The sequence below is a fragment of the Palaemon carinicauda genome, chromosome 1 (genome assembly GCF_036898095.1).
Source record: "Palaemon carinicauda isolate YSFRI2023 chromosome 1, ASM3689809v2, whole genome shotgun sequence".
In the NCBI taxonomy this organism is placed as follows: Eukaryota; Metazoa; Arthropoda; class Malacostraca; order Decapoda; family Palaemonidae; genus Palaemon; species Palaemon carinicauda.
In genome coordinates this window covers 4,058,656-4,085,335 of record NC_090725.1, presented here as the reverse complement: position 1 = coordinate 4,085,335, position 26,680 = coordinate 4,058,656, and the positions used below count along the sequence as shown (strand labels likewise).

At 36.9% G+C, this 26,680-nt stretch overlaps 1 protein-coding gene across 5 annotated transcripts in view; it reads left to right on the top strand.

Moving 5' to 3' along the window:
- hfp (Poly(U)-binding-splicing factor hfp) overlaps positions 1-26,680 on the top strand; it is an 85,671-nt gene that overhangs the window by 44,283 nt on the left and 14,708 nt on the right. For 4 of the 5 annotated variants that reach the window (XM_068379662.1, XM_068379672.1, XM_068379677.1 and 1 more), the window contains 5 exons: positions 3,094-3,156; positions 3,579-3,739; positions 7,354-7,523; positions 17,147-17,264; positions 22,846-22,875. In XM_068379662.1, coding sequence (XP_068235763.1) covers positions 3,094-3,156; positions 3,579-3,739; positions 7,354-7,523; positions 17,147-17,264; positions 22,846-22,875 — 542 coding nt within the window. The remainder of the gene's footprint in view (positions 1-3,093; positions 3,157-3,578; positions 3,740-7,353; positions 7,524-17,146; positions 17,265-22,845; positions 22,876-26,680) is intronic. The other variant, XM_068379667.1, reaches the window with a different exon arrangement.

The following is a 26,680-nucleotide window of genomic DNA, read 5'->3' as shown; positions in this document are numbered from 1 at the left end:
ATACATATACCAAAGGCACTTCCCCCAATTTTGGGGGGTAGCCGACATCAACAAGAAACAAAACAAAAAAGGGGACCTCTACTCTCTACGTTCCTCCAGCCTAACCAGGGACTCAGCCGAATTCACCACATTTCCACCACAGATGAAGCTTCATACTGCTGAGTCCCCTACTGCTGCTACCTCCGCGGTCATCTAAGGCACCGGAGGAAGCAGCAGGGCCTACTGGAACTGCGTCACAATCGCTCGCCATTCATTCCTATTTCTAGCACGCTCTCTTGCCTCTCTCACATCTATCCTCCTATCACCCAGAGCTTTCTTCACACCATCCATCCACCCAAACCTTGGCCTTCCTCTTGTACTTCTCCCATCAACTCTTGCATTTTTAGTAACCCTGGATAAGTATCCAGCTAGTTAGAATAGACTTCTACCCAAGGATGTCTCCCCTTTGTAAAGGGTGGGGGTTAGTATTTATGTTGGAACAAATACAGATTTGGAGATAATTTGTATTTTTCCTAACTACAAACCTGAGTCCTTTACTCGTACTTTCCCACCATCTCCTACCCCTAGAAAGTGCCGGCCGCAATCAAAGTGAGTGCTCAGTGAGCAACAATGTGTCCAGGGCTTCCACCCTCTCTGCCAGTAACTACCAGCCACCTGTTAACACCTTGTTATAAAAGTAACTTGTGTACCCCACCTTTGCTGATATCTATCCTATGTAGAGGGCAAAGGTTTGTATTATAAGGAAAAGTACAAATAATCTCCAAATTTGTCATTTTACTAGGGATGTGATGTTTATAAAAATTATAGTATAGAGTCTATATACGAACATTAACCTACTTTGGTTTTATATCCCTTGATTTTTCCTGAATTTAGACCAAAGTCGTCCTCATCTACAGCCATTTTCTGCTGAAAGGACCAGAACTCAAGACATTGCTTGTCATCATTAACTGGGAGACTTATTAAAATGTCATTGAAAGCAGGGCAAATAAATCATTGGTTTTTGGCAAAAATGGTCACCTGTAGTAGGCAGAAAAGGTTGGATATAGGTTTTTTTTTTTGGGGGGGAACAAGAATTGAGACTTGAATTTGACAGAACAAGACCTCAATTTCGGATATTGTTTGAATAAAATTCTTAGCTCTCCAAATGTGTGTGGTTTTTCCTAATTGTTACCAGATTTCTTTTCAAACCAATGTCCAACAACTGCATATTCTATTAAGAAGTCCATCCATGCCATGGGGTGAATTAATGTTGGTGCAATATTTCAACTGAGGCCTTGCGTTAATGTACCTTTGAAATTAATTAATTGCAATTTTCACGTATTTTTTTTTTAGTTTTTGTTCAATGAGCTATTTAGAACATATAATCTACCCATAGCTTTTTGTAATAATTTTTATTGTTAAATGTACTAATAAATAACGTTAATAACTTTGTATATTAGTATCATAAAGTTTTTGTTTTAAGCATTGATATCTTCCTCGTTCGTATTTTCTTGAAGCTGAACAGGCTAGTTTAGCTTTTTGGTCTTATGAAAATAAAACTTTTAGTGGACCTTGATCCTTACAGTAAACCCAAATGTTATTTTTCCTTAATATTTTTTTAAAGACAAATTATTTTTTAGCTCCTAAGCTGTCTCTATTTTTTTTGCAAGTTAGCAAGCAAGAAGAGGTTCTTTTTGCATTTGTTCAAGTGGTAATGTTACTCCATTAGTATACAGTATGCACAAGTGTTAATGTTTATGTAAATATATATGTAGACAATGCCAATTGTTCTTTACTTTTCTTTAAAGCTGTTTCTGATCTCTATCCATGCATCTGCTCTCCCGCAGCTTCACTTTCATTCTCTTAAATTGTTGTTACTCTTAACCCTTTTACCCCCAAAGGATGTACTGTTACGTTTCACAAAACTCATCCCTTTACCCCCATGGACGTACCGGTACGTCCTTGCAAAAAAATGCTATAAAATTTTTTTTTTTTCATATTTTTGATAATTTTTTGAGAAAATTCAGGCATTTTCCAAGAGAATGAGACCAACCTGACCTCTCTATGACGAAAATTAAGGCTGTTAGAGCAATTTAAAAAAATATATACTGCAAAATGTGCTGGGGAAAAAATAACCCCTTGGGGGTTAAGGGTTGGAAATTTCCAAAGAGCCTGGGGGTAAAAGGGTTAATGTCAAATTCCCTGGTCAACCCCATTGAGTATCTGGAAATATAACTGAATGGATTCATTTATTTGTTTGTTAAGATAGCAAACTGTGCTAGTAATAGAACATGGCTGAGACCAGCAAACCTCCAGCTATATGTGTAGTTGCATTCAAATTGCATCACTTATGATTTCTATTCTTGGTTATCTTTTTCAGTCATAGGTTTGATGTTAAGGAATTTTAAGACAAGTATATCTGTTAAAAAATGAGTGGCAGCACTTTGGTAATTTATAGAAGTTTTCATTGAAATTTATTACTGTATAGTTCATATTCTCATTTTTTTCTTAAAATTAGCTGTGCCTTTTGAAGTTTTGACCTTTTTAACAATGTAGGCTAAAGAATAAGTTCTACAAATGAGAAATTGGCACTATTATAATTGCATGAACTTTATATACCTTGGATGATTAATACATAGGAATTACTGCTTTTGTTAGGTCATATTCTAGTGATGGTATAAGAATTTTTTTATATATTAGTGTGACATGTGCTTAGATATTAGTCAATTTGATTACTCATGGTTTGAGTCTGGTTTATTAAGTGTTTCTCGATCCTTTTTTTGGTTGATGTAAATTTATAAGAAATCTAGGAAGTGTGCAGAATTCAGTATAGATGTTGCGGGGCTTGTCCAGAATTCATTTTGGTGCCGTGTCCTGTTAGTGACACACGATTGTTGGGATAATTCCATTATTTCCCAATTGGAACTATCTTGACGTGTGTCCTATCGAAAAACATTAGGATTCCTCTATTGGATGAACTGGTTCGTATTCTTACACCATTTTATTTCTCTCGCCCGTCAAAAACTTTGCTTATTTGATTCCTATGGGCAGGCTATATGATAGTGTTGTGCCCAGTTTATTACAAGCCTCTAATTCGAGATCTTGATTTGACAGAAGGAGCCACACGGTCACGGTCACCCCTTCGGGAAGTGGACCAGTCGGGATCTCTCGTATTGGGTGAGTAGTATTTATTTATCTATAGTTTTTTTTCTTTTTATGGATATTTTTCTAAAATTATTGATAACTTGAGGTTTAAACCCTTTTACCCCCAAAGGACGTACTGGTACGTTTCACAAAAGCCATCCCTTTACCCCCATGGACGTACCGGTACGTCCTTGCAAAAAAATGCTATAAAATTTTTTTTTTTCCATAATTTTGATAATTTTTTGAGAAAATTCAGGCATTTGCCAAGAGAATGAGACCAACCTGACCTCTCTATGACAAAAATTAAGGCTGTGGAAGCAATTTAATAAAAATATACTGCAAAATGTGCTGGGAAAAAAATAACCCCCTGGGGGTTAAGGGTTGGAAATTTCCAAATAGCCTAGGGGTAAAAGGGTTAAGCTCCTTTGAGTAATGGTTATTATTTGTATATTTAGGTACGGGTGCCAAGAAGGATGATATGGTTCACCTATTAGGCCAAAGTTTACCACGTCTTTCATCGGATCAAAAAGATGCAGTTGCTAGAGCGAAGAAATATGCAATGGAACAATCTATACGCCTTGTTCTTATGAAACAAACATTAGCTCATCAGCAGCAGGTGTGTGATTTTGTTTTAGTTTGGTAATTTATTAGTGGACTTGTATTGAAAATGTATTTTATTTGTCAGATTTGTATGTTTTTTTTCATTCAGTTTTTTGCTTATGATGATTAAATGAAGGCCTTAGTTACACAAGCTGTAAAGAAAATCATAGGGAACAAATGAAATAAAGTAGTAAGAAATCTTTTAAAATGATTCATGTTATTAGAAGGACAGAGGAATTTATGTATAGAGGCATAATTATCAGAATTTATATAGTTGAATTTTTTGTTTTGACATGAATACAAACCCTTGTTTTTTTTAAATTGGAGTAAACAACAGCATCGGTGACCCAGGCTGGTAGACATAAACCTCCTGTGAGAGTGTGTTGGAGAGAAGGGGTTTACCCTGTTCTCCCACATTGACTGATTCCCCATTCTTTTCCCAGCCAGGGGCTTGACCAGCAGAGCCACTTCCGTGACCTCAGCTGACATTTGTTTTTCCCAACTATGTTTATGTTTGTCTTTTTGCTGTTTTCCGTCTGCTCATTCAGGCTTCGATGGAGCAACCTCACGGAATGCGAAACCCCCTTGTGACGAATAGCGGTGTGCCACTTTCATGGGTCAACATGAGGTTGACTCCCTTTCAACTAGTGCACTAATCTTCAACCTGTCCAGAATGTGAGGACTGACCATGGGAACAGGGGGTGCAAAGAAGGATAACTCTCCTTCCAAGATGGCATCATGCTCTTTTACGTATGCATCTCCCTCTACAGCACCTGCAGGAGGATCGTGTAAGGAGGCTAGCTCCCATACTCTAGCACGTGGGGCACAAATTGAGTCAAGACGCGGCCCTCTCTTTGTTGTCTTATGATTCCTTCTACGTCAGTGATGCATAAGGATGCATTCAAGTTAGTGTGGTCCACGTACAGCCTCAAAGGCTCCCTTATGTCAGAGCTGTGTATGGATATCACTGGGGGTTCCACCCCATTTAAGGTACCTTCGCGGAAAAGAGCGTAGAACATAAAATGGTACCGCCTTGCCCAGATCTGCACTGGATGTACCCAGGGCTTGGTCTCCTAAGAAGTACTAGGAGGGCTTTGTTTTCACCTGCGAAGAAGAGAAGAGCTGGATATATCCGAAGCCCGGGCCATTCACCACTTCAGGGAGAGGAAGATGGATACAATCGGAGTTTCTCAAGAAAAATTATATTGCCTTCAAAGTTTCTGCGATCCCTCAAAGATGTAGTGCACAAGAGGAAGAGTTCCAAGATACCTACTTCTTCACGAGCGGAGTCACCTCTTGGACTCGTGCCTCATCCCAGGGCCAAGCTAGTGCTCCAGGTTTGGGTACCTTGTTGCTCACCCAGGAAAGTGCAGAATATAGGGCTAGAGAAATGGAAAGGGAACTCCACCCCTTCATCCCCCCCACCTTAATGCACTTATGAGCAGGATTTCTTCTCTTCAAGAGGAAAGGAGGACTTAAATTCCTCCACCCCCTTCACTATTCCTATTAGGAAGGAGCATACCTCAGTAAAACTCTGGTTTCCACGAGGGAGTTGAGCGGAAACCCGGGCCCCATGGAAGGACACGACAGCGAGAGCCCTGTTTCAGAAGGAACGCCTGATTGAGGAGGATACAAGTAACCTGCCAGACACCAGACCAAATATTAGTGTCACCCATACCCGACAAGTGGTAAACCACGTGCAAGGACGGATAATGACTAGCAACGACAGGGAGGGGAACACTACTTCCTGCAGGTGCTAGACACACCCCCTTGCCGGTTGACCTAATCACAAGTCTTTATTCAAGATCAAGCAGGAAGAGATCATCCGACTTGAAGATCTTTAAAAAACTGCATTAGGGGCGAACCCTCAGAGAGAAACATCGCCGCGAGGCATTGCATGTTGCGTCCTTCCCCAGTATCAGAAGGACTGCCTCACCATCACCACATATTGAGTTTAGGATTGAAGAAGAGAAGCAGAACAGGAAAGGAAAAAGTGTCCAATAAGAAGAGAATGCCTTTTCCCACCCCCTGCTCTCTTGAGAAGACAGGGAGACTTGGTGCAGCTAGTTCCCTTTCATTCGGGGTGACCCTAAAAAAGATCCTGGAACCAGTACCCTCTAACTTAGGTCCCTCTCTTGGTTTTCACTAACAAAGGTCACCTTCCCCACGCATAGGGATGAGGATTGCTCATCCCATATATCTACGAGTATGATCTTGATCATTATCTCCACGAGTATGATCTAGATCATTATCTCCACGAGTATGATCTTGATCATTATCTCCACGAGTATGATCTAGATCATTATCTCCACGAGTATGATCTTGATCACCTTTTAGTCCCTCTTCGCACACTAACACAATCGAGAACTTAAGAAAAGTTCACCGCTACATGCACAATCATTGGTGAATATTTTCTTGCACAAGAGAAACGGAACAAACACAGTATGTATGTGCATTTGGTACATGTAGCCTATATATGTGAGGGGGGAGATAATCTTTGGATTTGAGGGAGGGTGATTGCAACCGCTAAGTAGATAACCATGATATATGATTATTGTCTCCTTAGGATCCCCAATGGTGAGGAAAATTACTGTTAAAAGCCCATTAAATCATTCTGTAAAAAGAACATTGAAACCCAATTTCTCAAAATATGAAAACTCTGTAGAAAAATTGTTACTAGTTTGTTTTAGTTTTGACTAATATCTTTCATTCAAACATGAAAAGATTGAAAATCTTATAACGTACATTCTGTACACTCACTTTTAGCAAACCAAGAAACTTGTTTATGAAAAATACTGATATTTAAAAGTAACATATTTACACTGATAAAATAATATAAAAAATTAAGATGGAATATCCATTATACAAATTTTTATGTATGAAATTATTCTTGAAATAGATTTTAAATAAAAATAAAATGTTTAAGAAACAATAAAATAGATAACGTATGAAGTAACCCCAAAATAAAATTATCATAGTTTTAATGGTCCTGAGTCGCACTCCTTAAGAAGACCTTAAGAGCTTAGTCCTAAGTCATAGAAGAGGCTTCTACCTTTAGCCCAATACTCGACTTCAAGGAGTTGGAAATCAATTTAGCCATTTCCAAGGCCAACAGATTCATAGTTCAGATAATCATCTTCACGATAAGGGCTTCTGCAGTTCTTAAGCACAAGTACTCCATCCCAAACTTATTGATTTCTAGCCAAGGGAAATACATACATACATATACCAAGGCACTTCTCCCAATTTTGGGGGGTAGCCGACATCAACAAATAAAACAAAAACGAAAAGGGGACCTCTACTCTCTACGTTCCTCCAGCCTAACAAGGGACTCAACCGAGTTCAGCTGGTACTGCCAAGGGAAATGAAGGGTTATTATTGTTTCTTCATCAAATAGAAAATTTATTTTGGCATATAATTTTTTGTAATGTTCCATTTGCAAATGGTGTTTTGCTTTTAAATAGCTAAGAACTAATGAATATTCTTAAAAGCATATCAATTATTGGAAGAGTACTAAATTTTTGGAACTGTGTTTTACATGAAAAAATGATCCTGGTTTTTACTGGTTTTTATAGCAAACTTTCAGAAACATTGGTTTAATTCCTGAATTTTATTTTTTATATGTTACAGCAAGCCAAATCATTACAACGTCACCAGGCCCTTGTTTTGATGTGCCGTGTTTATGTTGGTAGCATCAGTTTTGAGCTTAAAGAAGACACAATTAGACAAGCCTTTGTTCCGTTCGGCCCTATAAAGTCCATAAATATGTCCTGGGACCCTGTCACGCAAAAGCATAAGGGGTAAGTACTATGGTAAAATCAGATTGGCATTTAACAAGTTCCAGTTTTCTCAATAGCTTATTATTGACGTTAGTCTTCATTATATCCCTTTTACCCCCACCATAAGGTTAAATTTCGAGCATGTTTTGCTATAGTTTTTTTAAATTGCTCTAACAGGCTTAATTTTTGTCCTAGAGAGGTCAGGTTGGTCTCATTCTTTTGGATAATGCCTGAAATTTCTCATAAAATTATCAAAAATATGTAAAAACATGTAATTAACAGTGTTTTGCAAGAACGTACCGGTACGTCCTTTGAGGGTGAAAGGGATATTTTGCACTACTTGATTATCATTGTGGTTTAGTTTAGTATCCCAGAAATTTGAAAAGAAAAAATTGCATAATATTATGTTTGCAAGTAATTCATGTATATTTATGTATTAGATAATTATTTATTCCAATGAATCTTACACATTTTTCACATGGTATATCAATTCTTAGGAAGTTTGTGATGCTTTTTTTTTTTTTTTTTTTTTTTTTTTTTTTTTTTTTTTTTTTTTTTTTTTTTTTTTTTTTTTTTTCTTCCCCAAATAATCCCACCCTGCGAGTATACACTGTCACAGCTAGGGAACTAACTAATTCCATCTGCTTATTGGTTTTGACTTCTCTTGACAACATACGTTATATTCTCCATGATGATAAACTTAAAATTTGTCTGTTAGGGATTATGTTCTAGGGCAGTGGTTCCCAACCTTTTTTCAGTCATTTCCCCCCTGCACCCAGTTCAACCATCCAGATTTCCCCCTTCATGCTCCGCCCAGCCCTCATGTCTGCCTCAGAAATGGGCATGATATTCCAATTCTCCCCTTGAATATCATGTCAGTGAGAAATGATATGATCATATCACAATTGAATGGCTAACAACAAATTGCCGCACATACTATGTGGACATTTTCCGCTTGCTTTAGTTAGTAAGTAGTGTAATTATTTCCCCCCAGGGGGAAATTTCCCCCAGGTTGGGAACCACTGTTCTAGGGTATTGTATTATACTTTTTGTTTCTCCAAATATTTAGCCACCCAAGTGTTGAGACCCTTTCTCCTCTACCAAATAAGATACTTTATTGGGCTGACTATTACTATAGATGCATGTGCTGTGTTGTGCTAGAGCAGTATCCTGTTTGCACCATGTTTAGTGGTATAGATTGTGGTTTTAAATAACTGATGTGATGAATTCGCAGGGCAAAATGTGAGAAGTAGGCTGTATAGTTTTGAGGTATTTATATTTATTTCCTGTATATTTATTTACCTTATTTATTATGGGCCTATGTACATAATAAATAGTCTATTTGAGGAATACTTCTATATTAGTAAAATCAACTTTTTTCTGTGTGAACCCATCGGAGAACATATAAATACATTCAATTGATTTAAAGCTACCACTCTCTAGGATATGCGATCCGATAAATAACAAATGATATTCTTGATATATGTAAAGATGATGTTATTACAAATGCTATTTTACTTACTGTTTTTATTTTAAGCGTTATTTTACTTACTGTATCCTTATAGATTCAAAATAATTAAAGCCGTTTCTCTAACGTGTTCTTCATACACTTACATTTGATAACGAACGATACTGATAGGTTCTAGTAAACCGATTGATTTGGTAATTTTTACATCAGTAGTTGTACAATATTTGTTATAATATTTTTATATTTTTGGAATTTACATATGCGAGCCAAGCTAAGAAAAAGTGAACATTGTCAGCTGATCTTTTCGTCATCTGATTCAAGCTAGGCTACATGCACTTATAAATAAAAAGTATTTTTAATATATTTTCCAAAGTATACTGAAAGCTATTAGCATCAACAGTTATCACTTAGATGTTTCAATGCGTTTGTTTATTGTGATTGGTGACAGATCATAAACAAACAAAGTATTTTCCCTTTTGGGCATCATTTTTAGGAAAAACGTGAAATAGACTTATCTTTATTTCGTTTATTTTTAACTTCTAAGAATGCTGTAGGTATAACGAAATTTGTAATAACATCTCTGTACAGAATCAAAACCTAATCTCCACGCAGATGGTCTTGTGATTTTGCAGTTTATTTTACTAATATGCGATGAATTAAAAGTTGCTTTAATTTTTTACCTCTTCTAATCTAAACGTTTTATATGCATATATATACGTTATAACACTAGATATCTCATTCCTAATTCACTTTGGTGCTCATCAACAACTCTTTGTAATCTATTTCTTAAAAATCCAATAATAATGGCAAGAAAAGTCCCAACTACTCCAAACTATCTGAGTTTGAAAACAAGAGCCTCAGATTAATAAAGTCAAAGGCAGTACTAATATGGACAATCATACAAACTTGCTCATCACAATCAAGGGATTTCTGTACAGCATCAGTAATTGTAAGGTCATCACATGCTCAAAAGCCTTTGTGAAAGCCAAATTGCAAACTAGGGAAGGAACAGTTTATTTCCTTCAGCGTATCTTTTTAGACATTCAAAAACTTTAGGTAATGTAGAAGTTATGGAAATTGGACAGTAATCAGTAGGGCTATTATTATTATTATTATTATTTCTGTCCAAGCTAGAACCCTAGTTGGAAAAGCAAAGTGCTATAAGCCCAGGGGCTCCAACAGGGAAAAATAGCCCAGTGAGGAAAGGAAATAAATAAATGAAGAGAATAAATTAACAATAAATCTAAAAAAAAAGTAACAACGTCAAAACAGATATGTCATATATAAACTATTAACAACGTCAAAAACATTTATGTCATATATAAACTATAAAAAGACTCATGTCCGCCTGGTCAACAAAAAAGTATTTGCTCCAACTTTGAACTTTTGAAGTTCTACTGATTCAACCACCCGATTAGGAAGATCATTCCACAACTTGGTAACAGCTGGAATAAAACTTCTAGAGTACTACGTAGTATTGAGCCTCATGATGGAGAAGGCCTGGCTATTAGAATTAACTGCCTGCCACTAACACATTTGCCTTATTGAGTAACATTACAAATTCTTCAACAAGTGCAAAATCAACCTTTTCTTGCTAACTAGTGGAAAATAACCTACAACATAGGAGCTAAGAAATCAACGGTATTTATAAAAACCTTAGGGAAAAATACCATTTGGGACTACACCTCCATGAATATCAAGGTTCATCAAGAGTGTTTTGATTTCACGGGATCAACTTGGAAAACAGGAACGAGAAAGATCAAGTTTCTCATTATTCTGTTTACTGTGAAACACATTATTATTATTATTATTACTAGCTAAGCTACAACCCTTGTTGGAAAAGCAAGATGCTATAAGTCTAAGGGCTCTAACATGGAAAAATAGCCCAGTGAGGAAAGGAAATAAGAAAATAAATTAATGATATAAGTAATGAAAAATTTAAAAAGAATATTTTATAAACAGTAACAACATAACAGATATTTGATATATAAACTATAAAAGGACTTGTAAGCCTGTTCAACATAAAAACATTTGCTGCGATTTTGAATTTTTTAAGTTCTACTGATTCAACTACCTGATTAGGAAGATCATCCCACAACTTGGTCACAGCTGGAATAAAACTTCGAGTACTGTGTAGTATTGAGCCTCATGATGGAGAAGGCCTGGCTATTAGAATTAACTGCTTACCTAGTATTATGAACAGGATCAGACTGTCCGGGAAGATCTGAATGTGAAGGATGGTCAGAATTATAAAAAAACTTATGCAACATGCATAATGAACTAATTGAATGATGGTGCCAGAGATTAATATCTAGATAATGAATAAGAAATTTAATAGACCCAAGTTCCTTTCCAATGAATTAAGATGAGAATCAGCAGCTGAAGACCAGACAGGAGGACAATACTCGAAACAAAGTAAAATGAAAAACACTTCTTCAGAATAGATTGATCACCCAAATGGGTTGCTATTCCTTTAAACAGTGAGTAACAGACCCGCCGGGTTCAAGTAAAGGAAGAACTGTTATGTCTACACCAAAGAATACAGATTGAAGGGTAACCCACCACTCAAGTTCCTGGGTTGTACCAGAAAGGATTTCTTTTATGGTCAATTATTCCTTTTCAGTTGAAGCGTAAATTCTTTTAGCAACAGCTCTTAGCCGAGTAAAGTTATTCCAAGTCAAGTCTGATCTATTACCCTTCCAAGGTTGGTTGGCCTCATGCTTCTCCTAATAAGCACATCTGCAATCATCATTGAACCAAGGCTTGTTTCTTACTCGGAATTTTAACATGCGAGAAGGGATACGCCTATCAATTATGTTGACCATATTAGCATTCAAAAGAACAGCAGGCTTAATTTTTACAAATGAGACCAATTCAAATACAAATGGTAACTAAAAAGACCATTCCAGGATGCTTTAGATTTTATTTATGTCTTACATGAGTATGATACAGGACTAGGCTGGTTATTCTTAATTACTATCAAACCAAGTCATGATCAGATGACCCAACTGGACAACCAATCTTGCTTGTTATAACACAAATAAAAGTTATGCCAGCCATAATTTTTTATTACCTGAATCTCATTACATTCACATTCATAGCAGGACTTTTGAGAAGCAGGTTAGTCAGTCCTTTTGTATACCGTCATTCCCCATGCCCAAGGAATGCATCCTGTTTCAAAATTATTGATTTCTTAAATCTTGGAACAAGGAGCTCAGATTTGTGCCTCATTTGAGAAACCGGAGACTCTGATTGGTTGAAGTTTATTTGTTCCTACACTAATACAAACCCTCGCTATTTTTAGGGATATTACTTATGGCAAAGCTGAAAGTCTAGCCATAAGACTTTTAGCGAGGTATAATCACCCATCTGCGGGTTAGGGGGATAGGGGTTGTCTGCTCTCAGTGAGAGATTCATCTCTTTTAACCCAACTTTGTCAGGCCTTTCACCTTGCTTTTTACTCATTACTTGTGTTTTATATATATTTGAACATTCTTGTAGTATTTTTATATATATAAACATTCTTTATCATTACAATGTGAGTGTTTCTGTTTTTGTGTCAGCATAGTGCTGCATTTCTCAGGGGCGGAGAAACCTACACTTACTGTCTCTTCCCCTTTGACGTTGGACAACACGTAAACAGAGTGCCTCCCCTGCTTTGAGTGCAGCGACCTAGTCTCCGCCTCTGGGGAGCCATCCTTTTGTGAATATTCCTTTTCCATTCGGATGTTGACGCTGCTCACTCCCTGTGATTTCTTAGGAAGAAGACCGCTTGCAACCTGCCTAGAGCTGAACTTCAGTCTTATTCTTCGGGTAGTCCTTTCGACGGTAACCCAGAGAACAAGCTTTGGATTTGTTCTCAGGCACTCGATGTCAACCTTCAATTTGAACTACAACTCGTTGAGGGGTTGCAGAGAGTGCTGCCCTAAGGTTTGCCTCCAGATGTTTGAACTTTTCCTTCCGAGGTAGAGTCCCTCCACCAGCCACTGTTTGGCAATCTTCCTCTTTTTGAGGAGAATTGCTGACAGTGCCAACAGATGTTGGTGGCCTCTCCCTTGCTCGGAATAGACTTCCTTCACCTGTTTGTCCTCTTCGGGGATTCATCCATTGGGAATTGGATTCATCCATTGCCCCCCCTTCATCTGTGGGAGCAGACCTCACAGACTTGTCTCATCCAGCAAACTCATCACACCCAGTTGACTCCTTGCCAACAGACTTGCTTCACCCAACCCTGCTTCAGCTACACTGTCAGCTCGCGTCAGCCTGCGTCAGCCTGTGTTCATCAACCCTCTCTCGCAGCCTGAGTTCACCCATCGGCCGATGTTCACTTCTAGGGATAACTCCTTTCCTCGTCCACGAATTAGGTTTGCCCCGTAGTGGCTAATCCCCTTCTACGAGTTCGGAGGACTCTGCTCTTTTTAACAAGGACAGACAGTCTGCATCTCAGCTACAAGAGCAGACTTCTTCCACCCACCTGTTGAGGTATGAGGTCGGTTCTCTCTCTAACCTACGCAATCCGAACATCCAGTCGGACGCCCAGACTCTTGTTACGTCTATATAGCAGGACGACGGGTTTCATCAAGTTATCTCCGAGCTTCTAGGCAGTTCTTCCTATAGAAGTCTCTAGTTTGATCCTCTTCTCTTGGAACAAGTAAGATCATCAAATTCTGTTTGGCAAGGACAAGACATATGGTTAAACAAACAGTTAGTCCACAGGGCTTCCTGTACACGTTCGACCACTAGGACTTACTCCCAGATCCCATAACATCCGTTGTCAAGGAAGTATTTTCGATCATACAGAGATACCTTGCCAACGTGCTGTGCCTCGGTTTCGTCAGCACCTCAGGTTTTCATGAGTTTTTATCCTAGTGTCAACTTGGTTCGTGAGGATCCGCTTTGTTGACCGAAGACTTCAGGACGACTGGCTGATCTGAGGATTAAATTAAATCTCGAGAGATTTCCAGTCTTCTTTATCAGAGACGGGTACTCTTAGATATGTTCATCGTCATCAGCCTGGAAAAAGTTGACCTCCCTGGCCCATCCCCGGATTGAACGGTCCCCTCAGAGGCATCAAAGAAAGGGGTGGGTGATATGTTGTATCACTCAGCCTTCGAGTTCAAACGGTACCGTTATTTATATCTTCTAGAGATTAGAACAGCCTTCCTAACGGACAGGGGTAACCCCCTTTGGGGAGAACTCATATTGAAGCTTCGGCTACATTTCTCAGGGAACACTTAATGCCGACCTTCAACTTTCAGCTAGAGCTCGTTAAGGGGAAAACAGTGTGTGGGGCCAAGATGTTCACTGCCTGGTGTAGGAACTCCCCCTTCCAAGAGACAGTCATGCCACCAACCAATGGTCAGCATTCTTCCTGTTTGTAGGAAGAAGCAACAACTTGAGCGTCAGACGTTGCTAGTTTTTTCCTGTCTTTGGGAAAGGCTTTTTTCATCTGTTGGTCTTTCCTTCGGGGGATTCCTCCAGCAGGAGCTGGATTCTTCCACTCCCTTTCCAAGGGAGAGTCCTTCCACCAGCCACTGTTTAGCAATCTTCCTGATTGCGGGAAAAATTGCTAACAGCGGCAGCAGATAGTTGTTGCCTATTCCCATCCACAAGAAAGATTTCCTTCACTTGTTTGGTCTCCCCTTTGGATGATTCCTCCGGCGAGAATATGATTCATAATTAAGCACAATAATGTTTAAGGAAATATGAAGACTTAAGAATTAACTAAAAATGATATTATGTATGAAGCTTTAAAAATGAAGTACCTCTACACACATGCACAGAAAAAGAGAAAGTATTTATATATCTAGTAATAATAGCTATAAATTAACTCTATGAAAATATGTCTTATAAAATATTAGTGCTGATATAACAATCATTATGAAGATATTTCTAATAAGTCAAGAAAATATGTACTAAACGATATCCCTTTATATGTATGTGCACATTATCTTGATACAGTAGCGGGAACTTGAGATCACATGATCACAACCAAAGGTGATTAAAAAGTCGGTAATTGTTGAATGTTAAAATACTTTTGAAATTGAAAAAGGCCTTAATAAAGCGTATATGTTATCCTATGAGCCAAGAAAATTAAATAATGATATACAGTAAGAAAATATTGATAAAATATGACTCGGAGAATTACAATATCATGACAGCACAATAGATATACAAAATGTCACATTTCAAGTTCAACATATGTTCAGATCGAGTTATGACTCCTCTCTCTGCAGTAAGGTGATGACTACTTGGAGATGTATCCATATGTTGCAGACAACGAGAACCAAATGGTGTTTGAGAGTTTGTTGTGGTGTTACTACACTTGAAGTTAACTTCCTATGATGCAGTGCATTCTGTCACACATAGTAGACAAATTTTGTCTACTGAGGTGCTGTGTCGAGTTCAAAATAGCCTAAATTTGTGGGTCTCCCATATACACACTTGAGCCCATGCTTTGCAATGTTGATACACTGATCCTACAGCATGGGAGATAGTATTTCTTTGGTATTCATATTGTAATGTATTGGAATCCTTGTTCTAGCCTCCCAAGAAAGTTATTATTATCATTATTATTATTAATAGCTAAGCTATAACACTAGTTCGAAAAGTAGGATGCTATAGGCCCAGGGGCCCCAACAGGGAAAATAGCTCAATGAGGAAAGGAAAAATAAAATATTTTTAGAACTAATAACATTAAAGTAAATATTTCCCATATAAAGTATAAAAGCTTAAACAAAAGAAGAGGAGAAATTAGATAGAATAGTGTGCCCGAGTGTACCCTCAAGCAAGAGAACTGTAACCCAAGGTCACACAGCACTATTAATACCAAAAATTGCTGTATAGATGTTTGTTATTTGGAGGGTTTATTTTATGTCATATAATTTTTAAAAACTTAAATTTATGTAATAGTGGTTTTCACACGCCCCTGATGTATACACGACACCCACAAGGTGCTCGCGCGAGGGTAGTATCCTCTGCATTCCATGCTTTTATCTTTCTCTGGTATATTTGGAAGGTTTATATCAGAAAAGTGTAAAGAAGGACCTTTTCACCGGGCGTCACAGGTCTCTCCCCAGAAATAGATTTTTCCTTCTTCAAAATCCCTTTTCAGTCAACTTAATGGAAATCAAAATATATTAACCTAAAAGTGTGGTTAAATTATCTAGTCTTGAAAAAGAAAAATCAAAGGTGGTTTTATGCTGCCAACAATCGTAAAAGTTTAGACTACATTTGTTCAGCTGTAAAATAGTTTAAGCTTATGAGAAAGTTTTTTTTTTTTTTTATAGAATTTAGGATTTCCAATTTTATATTAAAGATTTAATTTGCAAAAATTACTAATACTCTATAGTCATTGAAGGTTTATTGCAAAAATTACTAATACTCTATAGTCATTGAAGGTTTATTGCAAAAATTACTAATACTCTATAGTCATTGAAGGTTTATTGCGAAAATTACTAATACTCTATAGTCCTTGAAGGTTTATTGCGAAAATTACTAATACTCTATAGTCCTTGAAGGTTTATTGCAAAAATTACTAATACTCTATAGTCATTGAAGGTTTATTGCAAAAATTACTAATACTCTATTGTCATTGAAGGTTTATTGCAAAAATTACTAATACTCTATTGTCATTGAAGGTTTATTGCAAAAATTACTAATACTCTATAGTCATTAAAGGTTTATTGGAAAAATTACTAATACTCTATAGTCCTTGAAGGTTTATTGCAAAAATTACTAATACTCTATAGTCCTTGAAGGTTTATTGCAAAAATTACTAATACTCTATAGTCATTGAAGGTTTATTGCAAAAATTACTAATACAGTACTCTAGTCATTGAAGGTTTATTGCAAAAATTACTAATACTCTATTGTCATTGAAGGTTTATTGCAAAAATTACTAATACTCTATTGTCATTGAAGGTTTATTGCAAAAATTACTAATACTCTATTGTCATTGAAGGTTTATTGCAAAAATTACTAATACTCTATTGTCATTGAAGGTTTATTGCAAAAATTACTAATACTCTATAGTCATTGAAGGTTTATTGCAAAAATTACTAATACTCTATTGTCATTGAAGGTTTATTGCAAAAATTACTAATACTCTATAGTCATTGATGTTTTATGCCAAAATAATTTAGAATTGTTGATTGTTAATTGTGGTATATTATAGGTTTGCTTTTGTGGAGTATGAAATGCCTGAAGCAGCCCAGCTTGCCCTCGAACAGATGAATGGAGTTATGATCGGAGGACGCAATATCAAAGTTGGAAGGCCATCTAACATGCCACAGGTTAGTACTAACTTTTGATTGATCTAATATTACAAGTTCTTTTTGATATTGCCTCATTTATATTTATTCATTACAGTAATAAAGGCATTTTGTGCAAAAAAAAAAAAAAAAAAAATTTGTCTTTAGTTTTCATCAATTACTTATTGGATCACAAAATTTGTTGGCCTTTTATGCCAATTAATCATGAACTTGGGGAGCAGACCATATTTAATTGATACATTACAAAAATAGCTGAAAAACTTGTATAAAAACAAGTATATCATATATTTTATGCCCCTGAACTGTCATAGAAAGTCCTTTTTGCATTGTAAAAAGATATCTTTATTTTAATCTACTATAATATTAAGTAACAGGTATTATAAATCCCATTTTTTATTATTAAAGTTGCGTTACTTCCTTATTATACTATCAAAAGAAATTACTAGTATCATTGCTAGTATACGTTTGATTTTTTTACTCTAAAATGTGGAAAGGTTTTTCTAGTGTGAGGGTTAGTAAATATAATTAATCTTTTTCTCTTTTTGTAATTTAATGTGGTAACTGCTTAAAAGTAAATTTCAATCCGGAGTACTGACAACCACTTTCGTGATACAGTATTGTGTACTGTAAATTATACTTATTAGTAGAACCTATTTAATTATAAGTTACCTTTATCTACTGTGAAATGCCTGCCAGTCGCATAAAGGAAAAAGTTGAAACAAATCTCCCTACTCCATCTGGCTTAACTTGAATCGGCCAAATGCTCTACCTTTTATTTTGTTGTGCGACTTTTCCTGTTAATAGCACTTATTTGCTGCCCGCTGCCCTAATCCGTGTACACATTACTCAGCCGTGTGCCAGACTCTTTAACTCGCAAGTTTATTCAGCCTTGTATTTAAACTTTTCTACCTGAGTTGAATATTTTTGTTTTTTAATAATCTTTAGAAGATTACCAAAGTTTTCTTATACTGGACAGTATATCTTAGATGCTTTTTTTTTGGAATCATAGTTACCTAAGAGCTTTCTTTATCAGGGTTGTAGTTGTGATATTAGGTAGGTTACTTGATCATTTTTATTTTTACAGCAAATAATTTATACTAGCCTGCTATTATTTCTTATTCAATATCAGTCTTCACTTTTTTTGTGTTGCAGGGGCAAAAGCCAAATGAGTTGTAGAATCTTTAGTAATGCTTAGCCTGTGTCAATTATTAACCTTCTAACACTGTGCCAATCACATATCTTGCTTGCAGAAGTTGTTATTCCAGCCAAGGTGCCTTTCTAAACCTGTGTTTTGGTTGCTTGGCAAATTGTGTAGCGCATTTATTTTGTATCCTACACATAAAGACCATCTTTTTTTAAATTTTGCAGTGGGAACAGCTGTGTGCTGAATAATAGATGTAAGATTTGTAAAGCTTAGATGTAGATCAATCAGTGGTCTAGATTCTTGCTAAGGATAATTTGTAATATTCCAAACTCTTAGGATTGGTTGTCTGACATTCTTTTTATGAATTCTGCTCAGTTCATCAAGATTTTCAGGGATGATCTGTTGCACTGCATGGAGTAAGGAATGCAAAGTCAAAAGCAAAGAGATTTTTCCTGTACTGACTATCCTTATTTTTCTAAACAGACAGTTTGTCTCTTTTACCAGGGCCAAAGGAAGACATTCCTTCCCACGAAGTATCACATAGATTGCCAACTTTACAACTCTTGGCCACACATTAGTGTGAGCTAAAGGTCCATGCTAGTGCCCCCTCTCTTGTTCCTGTACACTGGATTACTTTGCTCCCTGTAAGCACTACCTCTTTTTCAAGTGTTACAAACAACACATGCAGAGATTCATTAGGGAAAGGCAACCTTGTAAAGACAGTTTTTGGGCGACTCGATACGAGATCCAAATGCTTACTGCTTCTCTTTCTTATGTAAATCTTTGGGTAGGTGTCCAAGCCCAACTGATCTGCATTATCTTGGCAGTGACCACACTTGTAGCCTTTTCCCATGCTTTCCTTCCCTGTGCTCTGCCCCAAAAGAGTACATTTATTGCATATCTCACATTCTCATATTAATGGGGAACAAGCTTATTGCATCAGAATGTATATGATTGTAGTTTTCTACTGAGAAGAGTCTATTGGCAGAATATTTTACGAAGGACAGAAGACACAAGTCAACTTGCTCTGACCTTTGGAGGCAAAATTTCTGGGAAGACCAGTCCCTGGAGTGCCCCTAACCCAGCCAGAATTGGTACAAATATTCATTGCCTGGCCGAGAAAATAAAGCCTTGCAAAGCTTGGCACTCTTGACAGCTTGTTGGGCCTCTGCTGCTGGCTTGGAATTCAAATAAATACGGTTAAATCGAAGTCTAACTTAACTGTCTACCCAAGGCACTACCTGGAAATGTAGATTGACACCATACAGAGGATGATAAAACCTTTACTAGACAGGATTTTGAGTCTCAAGCTTGCCTTTGCCTGTTCATGAGGCATTGTCCTACCTTGAAGAAATGGCAAGCAGCAATAGGAGACATGGTTTCCTTGGAAAATCTGAGCCCTGTCAGTAAGTTCAAGATTCATTCCCTTAAACTACAATTGATGAAAACAAGAAACTGACTACAATTCCAGACAGTTCTCCTGTATGTGTCAGAAGACATGGTGGCAGGCATCACATAGTATCAAACCTTTCACAACCTGCTGAAAGCAATTCCCGAGGTCCCTACCAACGTAGATACTCTGTTGTTCACACACGCTTCCAAACAGGTTTTGAGAGCCCACATGTCGGACCTAGGGGCAGTCTTATAGATGCAGGAAGAGAGGTTTTTACACATCCATACTCTGAAAGTGGACTATGGTTTTAGGACTCCAAGCATTCAAGATATTACTGGAGGTTCAAAGCATCAGGGTAAGAGTCATTTCAACCAGCACCACTCAAAACCTAGGGACTCCCCTCCCAGAAGACCAGTGTTGAGATTTGGTACAAATATTTCCGGTGGTAGAGGAGCTCAAAGTGACCTATTGCCCTAGCTCAATGCCAAGAACCCTTAATGTCATCACAGGCTCAGCGACTTGAAAGAAACAGGTCTTATATAGAGAATTCCCGGAACAGATATGTGTAATCCCATTTGACAAAAGTGTAGAACTCTTGGTAGATCTGTTTGCATCAATCTCTTTTGTCAGGAGTGGAGATCCCCCAAAGTAGACTAGTTTACATCAGTGCATCAATCTTAAATCATATGCTGTCCATATAATTACATCCAAGGGTTTGAGGACATGCAAAAGTAGGATGACCTTGAAGTATACAAGCTCCCTTCAACATTATTTGCTGAACTCTTAAAAAAAGCTTTGATTGACTTTAAGTGTTTTTATCATCCTCATAGTCTTTTCATGACCATCAGAATTGTGTCCTACACTTAATGAGCTTTGTGTCAAGTGTCCCATAGGGAAAGCTGAAGCTGACCTATGTGCACAGGTTAATGACAGGCCTAGATTCTCTCAGGTTCCATGTGTGCAGGCTATAATGCATCCCTGCTAAAAAGATAATTTTCTCAAGAGGCATCCTTTTCTCTCTCCTTTCTTTGCAGGAAATCTGTAACTAACACATACAAAGGGAAGTGGTTAAATTTGACTTCCCAACAGGGTACTTCTTCAATCCAAAATTTTAATTCAATGATAGCAGTCTCATTCTTCTTTTTAAAAGTGAGACTCTAAATTGTATCTCTATTATTATTACTATCCAAGCTACAACCCTAGTTGGAAAAGCAAGATGCTATAAGCCCAGGGGCTCCAACAGGGAAAAATAGCCCAGTGAGGAAAGGAAAAGGTTATCCCTAGACCCAGTCATGATGAACCTAGCCCAAGAAATGGCAAATAATAAGAGACCCCTCAGACTTGATGCGGCACTTTTACCAAACGTGCTCAGAGATCGTTGGAAAACCACTAGAACCTAATTTTAGTTCTGAGGAGCCTTTCCATAAGACCAAAGTTCTGAGGAGCCTTTCCTTAAGACCATAGTTCTGAGGATCCTTTCCATAAGACCATAGAGACTCCTCTGGAAGGCATCTAAACAATCTCACTAGTAAGAAATATTTGTTGCTGCCTTTGGTCTCACTCAAGAGAATATGTGAGCTCACTCCCTAACAAAAGTTAGCGATGCAGAGGATGGACGTGAGTGAGGCTGTGAACTTTGTGGCTGAAGACTTTCCCATGGATTTTTTGTCTATCCCTTCTACTATCCCAGACATCTGTGTTGTAGAGGAAGGTGATTCATTACTATACATGTCTGGATCTTGAGGGAATACTTCCAAAGGATTTAAGTATTTTGAACTTCTCTCTCACAACTTTCCTTTTATGCTGACTGTGGAAAATTAAACGCACTTATTACCCTGTCAGGCGATCATCAAAATATATGCAGATCCATCCAGCTAGATTCTAGCCTAACTAGTGTGAAGGCTCTCCAAGCCTGCAATATCCACTTCCTCAGGTTTCAGACATGGTAGTTATCAAGAGGAAGGTACTTGGAAGCAGTAGTCAACCTTTGGTCATTAACAAACACACATTAAGGCATATTCCTGAGGCCTGTGGATGCAGCGGGTTATGTTGTAAAAAGGGCGGGGGGCAATTCATCTTATATTTTTCCTACTTAATCTATTATTTCTATCTATGGCACCCCCTATGATGAGTACCAGACTGGAGGACCACAGTCCTTTTGATGTATACCAACCATTGCTTTACCTCTGCTTGCGCCATGAACACAAACATACCATTTGGCCCTGACCCATCAAGTATCACAAGTGATGTATCTTGACATTACCATCACTTTTGTCTTCCCAGCCTCAGTAGCTCTTTAGGCAACGTATGATTAATGGGTTGTGTTGAGCAAGCAGTGTTTTTATGTTACAAAAATACATTTTTCTCTGTAAATTTTACAAACCCATTAATCCAAAGGGAACATTCTCATACTCGTTTGATACTCATAGCTAACACAATGGAATGAATGGCTGTGTGTTCAGCAGATCAGGTCAGGCCAGTGTAGCAGGGCTTTTCAGTTTTAGCTTATTCATGATGCGACTGGCAACGGTTTTCTTGTGGATAAAGGCAACTCATAATTAATGGGTGTTTTTTTTATTGAAGTAACGTTTTTTGTAACATAAAAACTGCATTGTGTTAATAAAAAATTTTGAAATATATACATAACTTTGAACCAACATTGGACTCAGCAATCAAAAATTCAGTTTCATTTCTCAATGAATGAGTCAGTCTGCACTGGAGCTTTTAAATTATCCCCAAGTAAATCTATTAAAGTTGTGTTTATTTCTTGTTTCTTAAGATGGTCAATTCTAAATTGAGAAATTTTCAATGAAATGTGACCTTTGCTAAATTAATAATTTTGTTAAAGAATTTTTTTAGTAAATCAGTCTCCCTCATATCCAGTTAGTATTAGACTTTTTGAACTCCCCTTTTCTCTTAATTAAATATAAAGAAGTCTCTCATTGATATTGTGCCAGAAATGGACACGTTTGCCCCAGAGCACCAAATTGCATCGTGGTGTTGACAGTGTAAAACTTTGGGGTTCACCATGCAATTTATACTGATAGATCTAAATCTCCTTTCAGGGAGGGTTTGCTGATGTAGCTTGTAATAAAGTAAGTCGGTTCTCACTACCTAGCAATGCTTCTGTTTTCACAGTTAAACTGTCGAAAGTGTTATCAGAATTAAGATTATTATTTCTGCCAAGAAACCTATATTTTTAGTTTGGACTGTCAGTCAGCAGATTACATGAAAATGATAGGATTTTAATGAGTTTTGGTAAAATTCATTGGGTATGAACCCCTCCTTCCCTCCAAACTATTAGCTTCTAAGTTGGTATCAGTAAAGAATTATTGAAACTACGCCTATGTCCACCAAACAACGAATGCTTCCCCAAATTTCATCAATTTCCACTCATTTTTTCTTATGAAGATTTGTTGAAGTATAGACAGAAAATATATTAATTGTAGTTTATTTTTATAACCATAGTTGTAGCCACTGCACTTAATGATATAAGCCCTAAATTAGTTTAAATTCTTCCAGTTGCGTGCAGGATGACTGTATGAAAATGGTTAAGCATTGATGGTTAAATTTGCAGTTGCCTTGGTGGAGGCTTGCTGTCTCTTGGTTGCTAATTGTAGTTGAAAGTGTCTTGTAAATATTCATGATTTACAATGATTTTAGAAGTGCTACTGCAGCTGTAGCTCAACCTCAAGTTTCTTTAGTTTATGTAAATGCTGCATCTTTGCTCATGTTTATATTCAATCTTATTAGAATGCTGAAAGATTATCCAAAGCTGGATCAAATGTAGTCACTTATAGATAACTACTTATCCATCACTAGAATTTACTGTCGGGTATAAATGGCAGTCTTCATGAAAAGATGAACCTAATAACAGGTTGCTATCAGATTAAGCCAATCATAGGATTATAGTAATTTTCACATAAAAAAATGTCATAAAAAGTCTTTGTGGTTTGTCTTGGAATTAGTCATACTAATTTAATCAAAATAAACCATGAAAATTTTTTGTGCTTAGCCCATCGGGATAAACTCCTAGGCTTTTGTTTATATATAGTTACTGTTTAAAGGGATATAACTTTTTAATATCAAACAAAAATATTGCAGCTTAGTATTTTGGTATTGTTACTTTACTTTTATTTTAAATTATAGGATAAAACATATGCAAATAACTTAAGTTAAAATGGTTTAACCGTACCATTGAATCATATTTTTAGATTCATAGGGCTTGTCTGTAGGATTTTATTCTTGTGTAAGGTGAAAATGGGAGTAAGTTGATGAAGCAGGACACACGTGTGAGAAGAGATCAAATGAAACTTGAAAAGTCAAAGGAAGAAACCAGAGCAGCTTCAGCTGAAAAGATGCTGCAAAGAAATTTAAATAATGTTTGTAAGTGTGTCCCACAGTCCCACATAGCACATTTCATGCTGTAAAAGAACAGAAAAAGTAGCAACATTGGTATAGAAACCATGGTTTCAGAAGAAAAGGTTTTAATAGGAGGGGGACCACAGATGCGTTCAGAGATGGTGACAAAAATTATTGGGTTAATTTTTAATTCGGGAGAAAGAGCACAGTCATAATTTGATGAAGCGAAAGAGAGGAAGATACCAATAGAATGTAGATAGGGATGAACAGGAAGCAAGTAACCAAAATCTGGTAAAGAATACTTGGAGACATTTTTTTAAAAGTTTTGGATGGGAAGAGCCCAAGATCCTTGTGTGAGATTTGCATGCAGAACAAGGGTTTTCATACCAGTAAGGGCAAAGAGGAGAGGTTGTGCAAGTTAGAAATAGACATTTGAATCAATTGGCATAAGAAAACTCCAAAAGATTTAAGAGGTAACCTCATTATACTACTGTATACATAAGGGAAAGGGAGACTTCCAGCTATAAGATAGTGACAAAGACAAAAGCTTTATCTCTCCACAATGAGCAGACTGTATACAAGAGGAATATAAAGGGGACTCAGATGGAACAACAGTAGGAATTGAACTTATTCACTTTGATAAGGTCTTTGATAATGAAGAGTAGTATGTAGGTTTTCATAGTTATAGAGTAGGTGTGTTAGTGTCACACCATTAGGTTTAGAGATTGGAGATAAATTTACAAGCAGACATATTACCTGGAGATGGATTTTTTCAATCTTCTACTGACAGTGAAACATTAAGCAAGTCTCCATCAACAATGATGTTGAGAGAGTAAAGCATAGGCCCTCTGTTTCACTGGTTATTAGCTCATACTCAAAAGAAGGACGCATTGGTAATAGGTTTTGGGAATGCATGAGAAGAGTGATTAATCCAAAAAGATATTTGGATATATATGAAAGAAAAAAGGGAATTGCAAGAAAGTATGTTAGTATTGTTCAAGAAATGATTGTACCTAAAAGAGAGGGGTCTCAGGTTAGGAATAGTTTGGTCCTAAGGGAAATTTCACTCAACCCCATTAATCATAGATTATTTTCCTGATGCAAAAATTTCAAGTTTTATAGACATCGAGTTATGCAAGATCCGGAAGACTCCCACCGCTCATGTTATGTCCTGCCTTTTGACGCTAACTAAAGCACAATACACTACTACCTTGCTTTTATGTAAAACTCAGTAGAATTAATGTCTGTTCCAAGAATTCCCTTGCTCACAACCTATCCTATAATTTTTTTTAACTATAAGATACCTAATTTATCATTGGATGATCTCCAAATGAAGCCACAAGAATTCAGTAGGAATGCTCCAAACTGGCCTGGTATCAGCTGATTGACTGACACTTAGAACTGCACCATGTTGTGTCTTGTGTAGAAAAAGTCTCCCAACATCAGCTTGTGCCCTCTTTCATGCCTTTTTTATTTCAAGGATATTGCCCTCACTATTAGAAAATTTGATTTTTAATGTTGGTACTTTCAGTACCAAATTTAATTTACATAATTTTGAACATGAACACAGAAACTTCTTGTTTGGTCCTATCTTTAGTTTATTATATCTAATCTTAGACGTAGGGAAGGGGTGTATTCATTTTCATTTCATCCTAATCTTTTAATAATTGCATAACCTGGCACAGCTTCAAGCAATTATCATTTTAGATACCAGCTGACAAGGTTGAGGATCCCTGTGACTACTTTCTGCTACCGGGTCAGTACTGTACATAAAAGCAGATACAGACCTTGAATACTTGACTTTTGGGGTACCTTTGACGGTTCCCCCCTCTTTTTTTTTATTTTTTTTCCTTTCTTTATTATAATGTCAGTTACCATTACAAACCTATTGATCATATAGAGAGTCCCTCCCAACCTCTCAAGACCACCTCTGGTTCTATAACACCTATACGTTAGGAAGGAGTGGAGAAGGCATCAGTATGCAAGACGGAGCATGTGTCGGGGATATTTTTTGGATCTTGACTAATACAAGTTCAGAGATACTTGGATTTCTGCATCAAGGAAGTAAGGTTTGTAAGATTTGTGGGTTTGTATGAAAAGTGTTTTGTGTTATGTTATAGATTTTATGGATTTTAGGTTACATCATAGATTATCTCTTGGTTCATAATTTTATTGATGTCATGAATGTGGTTTTTCATGGAATAATGAAACTTGCCCAAGAGCATGCTTTTAACGGGTAATATTAAGATGGGTAGGTCTAGCATAGAACTTTTTAAAAGTGGAGAAGAACCCTGGAGGCCAAAGAATTGAAGATCAGTAGAGGACAGATGCCCATGGGTGAAAATACTCAAGAAAAATGTGAGAAGTTTAAGAACTGTATAGAGAAACTAAGAGAGGCAGTAAGAATTGTAATAACAGAAAATGGATACATAAGCTAATCAAGGATAGATTAGTGGTATGAGAAGGAAGGATTAAATGTGCTTCCAGGAGCATTCAAATAAATTTGGATAAAGTGAATTTAGTGCTCCCTCAGGAATG